This window comes from Megalobrama amblycephala, linkage group LG11 (genome assembly GCF_018812025.1).
Source record: "Megalobrama amblycephala isolate DHTTF-2021 linkage group LG11, ASM1881202v1, whole genome shotgun sequence".
NCBI classification, from domain to species: Eukaryota; Metazoa; Chordata; class Actinopteri; order Cypriniformes; family Xenocyprididae; genus Megalobrama; species Megalobrama amblycephala.
Genome location: NC_063054.1, coordinates 36,678,546 through 36,689,601, shown reverse-complemented (window position 1 = coordinate 36,689,601; position 11,056 = coordinate 36,678,546). Strand labels below are relative to the sequence as shown.

Here is an 11,056-nt window from a genome sequence, read left to right as displayed (position 1 = left end):
CTATAACGAAGTCTCCACACAGGATCCGTTACGGTGCAGTGAATGGCGGTCATGACTGAGGCAGCCCTCGTTGCGGTGTATAATAAGTACGGGAAAATACAGCGCGTCCTGATAGGCTGGTGGAGAAGGTGGGCTCTCCTCATTCGCGGACTGTCCGGCCAGACATCGTGTGCTTTCCGTCGGGCAACTGGGATCGTTTAGGCTACTACTGTGACTTCGCCAAAGACAGCTGCGTCGCGAGCCGTACAGACGGCCCAGCGAGAATCGGCTGCTGCTGAAGGGTAAACGCGGGCTGCTGCTGTTGCAGATGCTCAGCGCGCTTCGCGAGAAAATCGACGAGCTGCTGATGGAGCGGTGGCAGCGTTCGCAGTTCTGCCGGTATCCGCCGAAGCCATTTCCGCCAGCCGCGCCGATCCCACGAGGCGAGAATGTGTTGCAGCTGGACTGCTGTGCCAGATCCATTAGCACGGCCTCGGAGTAACTGGGAACAAGCTGTTGGTTGGAGCGAATGTGCCACTCAAGCTCTGTGCTGTCGATGGTGTTTACCCGCGGGATGTGGTGGCAAAACGGCCTCTCGTCCAACGGCGTAACGGCGACGTAGTCGAACCCAAAAAGCTTCTCCACATGATAATGAAGGTACGCCGTGCGATACTCCGTCAGGACCCGCAACGGCCACGATAAAGTCAGCACCGCCGCCAACCAGAAGCTACACTGCGACGCATACCAAGGCAAGCGATCCGGATCTGCGTACGCAAGCATGTATTCCTTAAATTCGACGTTTTTGAGATGCATTCCTTCACGCGCTTCCATATAATCGTCCAGACCTTCGTTCTCTGTGAAGAACCGCGCTCTTTGCGTCAGGTAGGAGTTCTCGGACTCGACATTAGCGAAACTAAAGCACTTGGTGAAGCGCAACTTGGTCACTGGAAAGCTCTCCAGGCCTGTGAGGTGCTTGGAAATGTCCTTCACCCCGCAGTTCCCGTAATCGAACTCGGCCTCCGCGACGTGCGTGTTCACGCGCTCGTGGTAAACCTGCGTGGTCGTGTAGGCATCCCCGTTTCGGTAGCGAGTCACTTGCCTCGTCCGACGTACGTAGTGATAACTAATGGCCTTCCACCAGATGCACGGCGTGGCTTGCTGCATGCGACGCACGCGCTCTGCGATGCTCTCCAGGTCTACTTTAGATTGAAGTTCATTGCGCGAGTAACAATGCCAACACTCCACTAGGTAAACCACGTAGAGCATGACGAGAAAGGCCACTGGGATGTAGATGTAGCCGTTGGAACAGGGACTGTCGTGGTACATCATAGACTTGCCCTTGAAGGCGCTGTCGAAGGAGAGGCGCGTGACCTTCGTGACCTGGCACCAGGTCATTGCGATCACGCAGCAGTACATTAGCAGTGACAGAAGGAGGCATTTCCAGTGCGAGTCGCGACACAGAGACTTGCTCAGGGACTGCTTCGAGGGTCGTTGCTGTAAAGATATAAATGATAAAAAAGAGGTGAAATAACGTTCTGTGCTAAATAGATCAGTGGCACTTTTTTCTATAGGAAAACATGTCTTATACACTAAAATAAATGTGGTGTACACTCTTAAAAATAAAGGTTCTTTATTGGTATTGATGGTTCCATTTAACATCCATGGAACCGTTCCATTCCACAAAAGGTTCATTAAAGTGGAAAAAAGGTTATTTAGATAATGTTGCTGCATCTCGATTCGCCTACTTATACTATGCCCTAAAAGTATGCACTGTTTTTGTGAAGAAAAAGTACATACTTTTGAGTGTGTAGCAGAAGAGTATGCAAGCTTTGGGACATACTACTTCATCATAATTGCATCTTTAAAGGGATAGTTCACCCAAAAATAAAATTTGATGTTTATTTGCTTACCCCCAGGGCATCCTAGCCTGGTAATACCAGACTCTGCTACTTCACTTTGCTTCGTAGACAGAGTCTGGAATGGCATAATAGAGAAGTGTTTTCTCTCTCACTAGGGGACGCTTGTCTGAAGTTTAAAATCATTGGTTACCCGTAAGCCAATCAGATACGTTTAGTTATGACGTATGTTATCCGCCTGTACAGCCGCATCGAAGCACAGACATCATGCATCTAACTCAAATCTATGATTGAACTTCCACTGTAAACCTGTTGTAAACACATGATGATGTGAGCGAAATACCGGAGTGAACATGGCTGTAAACGACTTTTGCAGATTATGCGAAGTTAATGCATCCCGAAGTTTGCATCCCGTGTCTCGTTTCCCATTTCCGCGGTCGTTTCGGTTTTCGATTTCTCTAACCTACAATGTAAAACTCGGCGCTTAGCATCTACGTCACGGCTCTCAGCCCGCCCTCTGTTCGTTGATTGGCCCGGCTGTTTCCAGACCGGTGGCAAACACAAAGCTATGACGCTGTATCAGACTGAGTACAGAAGCGAAATGAAATTGAGCGGAAGTAGGAAGTCTGACGTAGTCAGGCTAAGGGCATCCAAGATGTAGGTGACTTCTTCAGTAGAACACAAATGATGATTTTTAACTCCAACTGTTGCCGTCTGTCAGTCGTATAATGCATGTCAATGGGAACTCCATTTATAAGAGTAAAAAAAAAACATGCACAGACAAATCCAAATTAAACCCTGCGGCTCGTGACGACACATTGATGGCCTAAGACAAGAAACGATTGGTTTGTGTGAGAAACCGAACAGTATTTATATCATTTTTTACCTCTAATACACCACTATGTCCAACTGCCTTGAGCATCCGGTTGATGTCCTTGATGAGGACATCAGTGTGTCGTCACGAGCCGCAGGGTTTCATTTGGATTTGTCTGTGCTGTTTTTTTGACTCTTATAGACAGAGTTCCCATTGACATGCATTATACGACGGTTTGAGTTAAAAATCATCATTTGTGTTCTACTGAAGAAACAAAGTCACCTACATCATGGATGCTCTGGGGGTAAGCAGATAAACATCACATTTTCATTTTTGGGTGAACTATCCCTTTAAAGGACGTTCTGTCACTTAGTTACACAACCTGTAATAACCGTTTAAACTGTCCTGTCAATCATCTTGTCACAGTTAAAATCCTTCACATACAATTAAATTGAATTTCCTGCCGTTTCTGAGAGAAGTGTAGTCGCATGTTGATCTGCCATTCATGGGTCTTTCATGTGGAGAACTCTCCTTATGATTATATAATGATGCATTTAAAAGTTAATGACTAAACGCATCGTTATAAAAGTTCACAGTGCTGTTGCAGATGAAATATTATGTGGATAACATTTAATAAATATCTTTTCATCAGGTTATCTACTGATTATTAATCACTCAATCACTTATCTTAACCGCTGTTGGTCTCGCACATCCGCCATGTTTGTAGTTTTTTAACACTTTATTCATATTTGTAGTTCTGATCGAATCCTTGTCCACAGCGCAATGTGTTATGGCCAATATTAGCCGTTAGAGTGTGCACGGATCTGCACTTCGGATTGTAACCGGAAAAAATAGACCATCCGAGTCTCTTTGGAATACTCATTTCAAAATACTACCTTTTGGGACACACTAATTCTAATTTCGAATACTATTTAGGGTGGATAGTATGCGAATTGGGATGCAGCATGGTTCTTTTAAGAACTGCTCACTGAAAGATTCTTTGAGGAACCAAAATGGTTCTTCTATGGCATCATACGAAAACCGCCTTTTGGAACCTTTATTTTTAATAAAGCATTGTGTACAACCCGACCAAAAAAAAAGTTGCTGTTTGGATTTAAAGGGATAGTTCACCCAAAAATGAAAATTATCCTATGGTTTACTCACCCTTAAGCCATCCTAGGTGTATATGACTATGTTCTTTCAGACAAACACAATCAGAGTTACATTCAAATGTATCCTGGCTCTTCCAAGCTTTATAATGGCAGTGAATAGGGGGTGAGATTTTGAAGCCAAAAAAAAATGCATCCATCCATCCATCATAAAAGTAATCCATATGGTTCCAGGCAGTTAATAAAGGCCTTCTGAAGTGAAGCGATACGTTTTTGTAAGAAAAATCCATATTATAACTAAAATAACTAGCTTCTGGTAGACGACCGTACACATACTGAGCAAGTCGACTTGCGCCAAAAGAGTAACCCCCTCACGCGATGTAGGAGTATCGTAAGCTAAGACGTCTCTCGCGGTTCAAACAAATATGGCTGTGCAACAAACTCAAGCTCCTCTTCTCTTATATTGAAATCCTCCGACATTTCTCTTTATAATTTCTCGTCATGCGTCGGATCAGGGGTTTCTCTTCCACCGCAAATTGAAGCGTACGGCCGTCTGCCGAAAGCTAGTTAATAAAGTTTTAAATATGGATATTTTTCTTACAAAACCCCATTGGTTTGCTTCAGAAAGCCTCTATTAAGGATGCATTTTTTGGGCTTCAAAATCTCGCCCCCATTCACTGCCATTATAAAGCTTGGAAGAGCCAGGATATTTTTAAATATATCTCCGATTGTGTTCGTCCGGAAGAAGATAGTCATATACACCTAGCATGGCTTGAGGATGAGTAAATCATGGTGTAATTTTCACTTTTGGGTGAACTATCCCTTTAAGTAGGCAAATACTTAAGAGTATGACTGGATCATTATTGCTGTGATGTTTGATGAAAACGTATATCATGAATGTAAGTTGCTTTGAATTAAAGCATCTGCCAAATGCATAAATGTATGTATTTGTTACCCTTTTTGTATCATAGACGTGTAGACTCATTTGTAACTTGTATTTGTGTATACCGCCTGATATGTTGATTTCAAACACTTTCTGCTTGTTTTTAGTTGTTTAATTGTAGAAAACCAACTTCAGTGGCATCAGTAAACAGTCAAATTGATTTCATCACCTGTGTTTCCAATCTCACCCTCTCTAACTTGGTGAACCTACAACCTACCTACAACATTATCATACAGATTTGGACTCTTTTGGCAGTAAGTAACCACCTAGCAACACCCTAGCAACCAGGGTTGAGTTCAATTCAGAATTCTTTTTAAATTCCAATTCAGTTTGAATTAAGCTAGATGCAGTTTGAATTATTTGGAAAGCAAGGATGTTGTTCAAAGAAAGTGTAATGAAGTAATGAAGCAATTTTTTTATTTTAAACTTTAAATATGGGCTTGAAAAACATATAAACAGCCTTTAAGTTTGAATCTTTTACAAGCCTTAGAGGAGAACAACTTGACTATGCTAAACAAACTTCTTATGTCTTTATTGTGCTGTTTCTTGAGTATGTGATTGCATGCTTGTCTTATGCCCTTAACATGGCAGATGGCATTAAATAATTGATGATGTTCTTCCATAATTATCCGCTCTACCTTTTACCACGGCCCCTGGAGCCCCTCGCTGCTGGAGCTCTCAGCGGGAACGAGAGCACTTATGACAAGTAGCCCTTATGAAGTATTTCTCAGCCATGAATATAAAATGCAATTCATTTTTTGAGTTTCCTCACATTCTTTTGAATATGTCAGAAATTAGATCAATAACCTGGAGAGTCTGAGGGACCAATGAACTTGAGGTTGTATGAGGACATTCTGATGAGGGTTGAAGGTTTTTGCATCTAAAGGCTTTATTTATAGATATAGTAGCCAACAGACTCATAAAGAGAGTTTTTTTATGTCAATGTGTTCCTGAGACAATAATTGCACAATTTTGATTACGTCTTTAGCGTTCTGTACTTCATGATAGAATATCTAAACAATCATGCATTGATTCATAGACCTGAAAATGAAACTTAAACTGTCAGAAATTTTGAATGCTTTAGAGCACAGACTTAATTTTGATCTCTTTTCAAAGATGACACTTAAAAAATGACAGAATTTTATGTTTATTATGAAAAATGCACAAAAATACTATTTTCAATTTTCATATGAAATGTATATTTTCAAAAACATGTTTTACTCTAAAACTGCAAGAAAATCAAAGCCATAAATCTAAACAAGTTGTGTTGCAAATTTGAGGTTGATATCTCAAAAAATTAGCTTTTAGTAAGATTTTGTTTGGCTGCAGTACCGAACGCTTCCACTAGATGAAATTCATCTCCCATTAATTTCCAATGCACTCATTTTTAAATGCAAGGAGTACATGTGTGACTATTTTTTTTCAAGACCATTTAACCTTTGCCAAGTTTTGTCCGATTAAGTAAAATAAAATAAAAAATAAAACGAAACGTAAAGTTTTTTGGTAAAAAATGACCGAAGAGCACCAGAGGGTTAAATAAAACAGTTTGTTCAGTTCAGTGCTGTTGTTATAATTGTCAAAAACAAAAAATAAAACATTAAATATCGGTTCGGTTGTCGGGCACATAAACAATGCAAATAATTGGTATCGGTATTGGTTATAAAAAATCTATATCCGTTGATCTCTATTTATGATGAGAGCAATCGTGAATATACAGATCTGAGTGCAGAATGTCAGTGAACTCGTGCTGAAGGGGAATTCTTCTGCACTGGTGACTAATTTAAACACCTTTGATTGGCTGTTGTATTCATGTGCTCAACAGACAAGTCTGTGATTGGTTGTAATGCTCAATGCTGCAAAGCAAAACAAAACAAAAAAAGAAAAAAGAAAGAAATCGTTGACGCAACCTAAGCAGATATGTAAAGTTGTAATCAACACTTTTCATTCTTTTTCACATTACACTTTAAAATTCGATTTAAAATGATTGATTGAACGATTCAGTAGTCACCCCTGATATTATATGACCAAACATCAAGGAGTAACTTAACAACAGTTTCACAACATAAGAACGTCTGTAATTGCTGAAGTGTATTTAAATGCTGTGGTATGATCTGAAACAGACCGTTCCAGTGAGATTTTATTATAATATAAGTGTAAATTTAAATTATTTTGCATGGTGGAATAAACCAAAATACACCCTTACCAGTGTTATTATCATTAACTAAAACTAGAACTATTAAAAAGAACCATTTTCATCACATATAAAATAAAATAACACCACAGCTGGGTTAATCCGCAGCTAACCGATATGTGTGGTTGTGGTTAAACATGTGGTTCAACTAGTTACTAAACATCAGAGACCTCATTTTGCCTGAATGACCTTCATAAGTTGAGCTAATTTTGTCTTTGAATATGAATTACATTTTGTAAACAGGTTAGTTATAAAAATCACTTTTCTTTGATTGTGTTTATGCACATCATTTGTAAGCAATTACTGAATGAAGAGCTTTCATTGACTCAAAGGGGAATTTTATGCTGAAGCACTTCTGAGGAAATACTGATCAAAACAATTAATCAGCATCTTTCTGCAGCCAAATGATGTGTACAGCGTGAGATGAAAACACAGTTCCTAACATTCTGACTTTCCAGGGGGAGATTAACTGTACTGAATAAGATAGTTGAAGCTCAAGCACTTCAACAGGGTTTCAGCTCAAACCCCGAGGCTCTTTCAGTGAAGACACATGCTCTGATATAGTGAGGATTCTCTGCTGGGATCATCCTGTGTATTTTGGGATGTGTGAGCGAGGTGTCCCAATTTCATTCTGATTATTTTAGTGCTCTGGAGTGTCATTTTATAACATGACATAACAGACGATGACTTTCTGGGGTTTAGTTGCAGTCAGGAAGGCCCTTGTGAACATGTTTCTTAACTTCACTCTATTAATAGTGTCGTCTTCCTATTCTGTTTATGTGTCTGTTTTTAGAAATACACAGCATTATTGGCACTACTGTGAAATACTCTGTTGGAACTGAAATAAATTCAACTCCCACTTTTTCAGCCAAGTCATTATAAAAATATATGATAAATCACAACAACTTAAATGTAACTTATCGGTTATTGGGTGAATCTCACGGAAACATGCAGGTCATATTCATCCCAAAATGTAGAAAATTTTAAAAATATTTATTTTTAATTTAAATTAATACATACATACAGTATATATATATATATATATATATATATATATATATATATATATATATATATATATATATATATAGGCCTATATATATAATACTTTTTAATAAAATAGAATTGTTTATTTATAGAATTATTTTCATAATCAAGCACACTTTAGAAGAATATATATATATAATTTACATAAATAATCTATAAAATACTCTAATAAAATTGATTATGAAAATAGTATAAAAAAATCTAACACACTTTACAAAAATATATATATTTAATTTATATAAATAATCTATGAAATACTCTAATATAATAGATTTTTTATATATATTTATATATAATAGATAATTTATTTTCATAACTAAGCATACTAAAAGAATATATATATATATATATATATATATATATATAGATAGATAGATAGATAGATAGATAGATAGCATGAATAAATAGAATAAAAAATTAATAAAAATTCTCAATTGCACTTGAATTTACTTAAAACGTTTAAGGAAACTGGTTGCCCTAAAAAATGTAAGTAATATAGACTTAAAATTTAAGTTCATTTAACTTAAAATGTCGTGTAATATCAATTAGCCTATGCTTTGTAGTTATTACAGTATATTTAAGTTCAATGTACTAAATAAATTAAATTTATATCAATTTTTTTTTTTAATTTAATCTAGAAAAAAGCTAACAAATAAAGCTACATTCATACAATTTTCTGCTTTATTTCAATTCAATTCCAAATTTTCATTTGAAAATACAACAAAACATTAAATTTTCATGCCCTGAAAACATCCACTCCCAACATCTCCCCTAGTGAAAAAGAAATCGGAAAAGACTAAAAAAAAAGAGTCCCCCGCTCAAAAACGGTCTCTCGAGGGAAACAAAGAAACGATAAAAAGGTAAATGTCGGGGAAAATGTTAGTGAACTGGCTAATCTTCTCATCAACAAACCATGACAAAATGGCATTGCTACCTGACTCTCAGCACCAAACCAAATTATGTTCGAATCGGATCACGTCAAATTGTGCAAATTATCATTCTTGTTATACTTTCTCAAATTGCTAATGCTAACAACATCAGCATTGCGTGACAATGTGTTTAGTGTATTAGCGTCACCTATCTCTAAAACTAATTTGTCATACAATCCGCCATCAAAATGATACGTTTAATTATTGCAGCTGTTGTGAGAAAAGGTTATAAATGATCCTCCTCGCCTGCAATGTAGTTTATTAGCTTGGACTTAGCTCAACGACTTACTCGAATTTCCCGCGGAAACCCACCCGACTTATAAAAAAAACATTAAGCTTACCGTTGTGAATCAGGCTAAGGTAAGGAGATAGTTTTGAACACTGTGTGGTCATTATATCATTTTTGTAAATTTTGAACACAAAAAAAGTTACGGGCAGCAGCTTTAAAATGATGTCCACAAACAAGTAGAATCTACTTGTATATTATATGTAATGCAATCAAATTTAAATATTTTAAGTATATTGTAATTCAGTTGTTTAATTAAATATAAAATATTGGCTAACAGTATGCTAAATATTTTAGCAATATCTTTTGAGCAAAATATATTTTTTTATTTTATTCTTTTGATTTTGTGGTGAAATATGACCATGATAAATGAGTTTGTTTCTTTAAAATTCACTCCATTACTGTCTGCCACTGCATTTGATTGTGCAGTTGGTTTATGCCGTCTATACAGTAGCCTACAGTAGATGGATATGAATCTTTGTGTATCTCCTCACGTGCACACACACACACACACACACACTCCCCCCATGTTTGTGTCAATTAAACATTAATCGTATTGCGTGAGCTTATCTTGGCTTTTGTGAAACATAAAGAATAAAGACACTATTCTCTTCAGTCGTGGTTTGTAACAAAGGTTTCATCAGATGAAACGCGCACAATGGAAACGCGCGAGCCGCTGCTGAACTCACCACTTCCCGCGGCGTGTCCGTCTGCTCGTGCAGGACATCAGCAGCACTGCTGTCAGTGACCGGAGCTGCTGGAGACATGATGAAGAAGATGATACTGGAGCATCACAGCCATGTATCATCCATTATAGTCCATCCTTAGCGAGGCAGCATCCTGGCCACGAGATCAACAACACAACACGCGCACTTTAGAGTGTCCAAAATACTTGCGGGATCGTTGGCTGTCCAGGCGACCGCGAGCATTTCCTTTAAGATTGGTGCGTTGGAAATAAAAGAAGCCAATCTGACCCACAGCGAGATGCAGAAATCATATGGAAATGCGCATGAACGCGGAATGAATGACAATGAGGCGCAAGAGGAATCCACACGGATGCGCAGCTCAGATCCAGGTAACGGGGGCGAGCGAGAGAGAGAGAGAGAGGAGGGAGGTGTTGTTTATCTATCCCAGCCGTCTCTGCTGAGGATCGTACGTGACCTTGACTCCATGCATGTGGTTTCCCATTACTTAAATGCGTTTTAGTTCTCCAGAGACCCGGAATTATATTTATACCTCTTATTGCATTTATAAATGAGTCATTTGTGTGCTGTGTGTCATGACTTACTAATGAAATAATTAACAACTTAATAGTTTCTGTTTTTTAAAAACATTTTATTTGTACTTTTTTAGCCCATTTCATCATCATTGCATTATAATGAGCTATATAGAATTATAACGCGAATAGTTCCGGCCATTGATTCTGATTGGTTGAGCCGTGTTCGAAGCCGTTGTAAAATTCCCGAAAACATACAGCTGACCGCATTACATAAGTATCGCTGCGCCACTGAACTTGTATGTTGCAGAGTCTGTCTTAACAACCACTCTTAGCAACGTAAACATATGTTTGTTCGCAATTGACGTTCGCAAAGACCCGCCCCCTTTAGTTACTGTTGCTATGTCCGACAAGCCGTGCCGATCTCTTGCCACACTTATGTTCTCACGCAGTGAAAAATACATCGCGGAGCAAAGTGGACACCGACAACGTTGTCGACAGACAAGACAGAGTTACTTTTGATATGAAACAAGAAATTTAAACAATAAATACCGTTTTGTGGCTCTTTAATTTGTTGTGACAGGGTCTCAGTTCAAGCGGCTCGTGATCCGATCATCTCTTCTTACTAGTTCATTTATAGCATCAAATAAACATGAATGAACATCATAAGGAATGTTGTTTCAATC

The 11,056-nt window shown here is 38.3% G+C and overlaps 1 protein-coding gene across 1 annotated transcript; it reads right to left on the bottom strand.

Moving 5' to 3' along the window:
- tmem151ba (transmembrane protein 151Ba) lies at positions 1 to 10,492 on the bottom strand. The gene is made up of 2 exons (XM_048207794.1): positions 9,844 to 10,492; positions 1 to 1,473 (listed from the first exon to the last, which is right to left on the bottom strand). Exons 1-2 carry the CDS (start codon positions 9,919 to 9,921, stop codon positions 1 to 3), a joined length of 1,551 nt encoding a protein of 516 aa, XP_048063751.1. The 5' UTR covers positions 9,922 to 10,492.
- Positions 10,493 to 11,056: the final 564 nt, after the last annotated feature.

Coding starts and splice junctions, on each gene's coding strand:
- tmem151ba (XM_048207794.1), bottom strand. CDS start 9,921: ATGTCTCCAGCAGCTCCGGTCACTGACAGCAGTGCTGCTGATGTCCTG. Junction 1,474..9,843: donor CGGACACGCCGCGGGAAGTG/GTGAGTTCAGCA, acceptor ATATCTTTACAG/CAACGACCCTCGAAGCAGTC.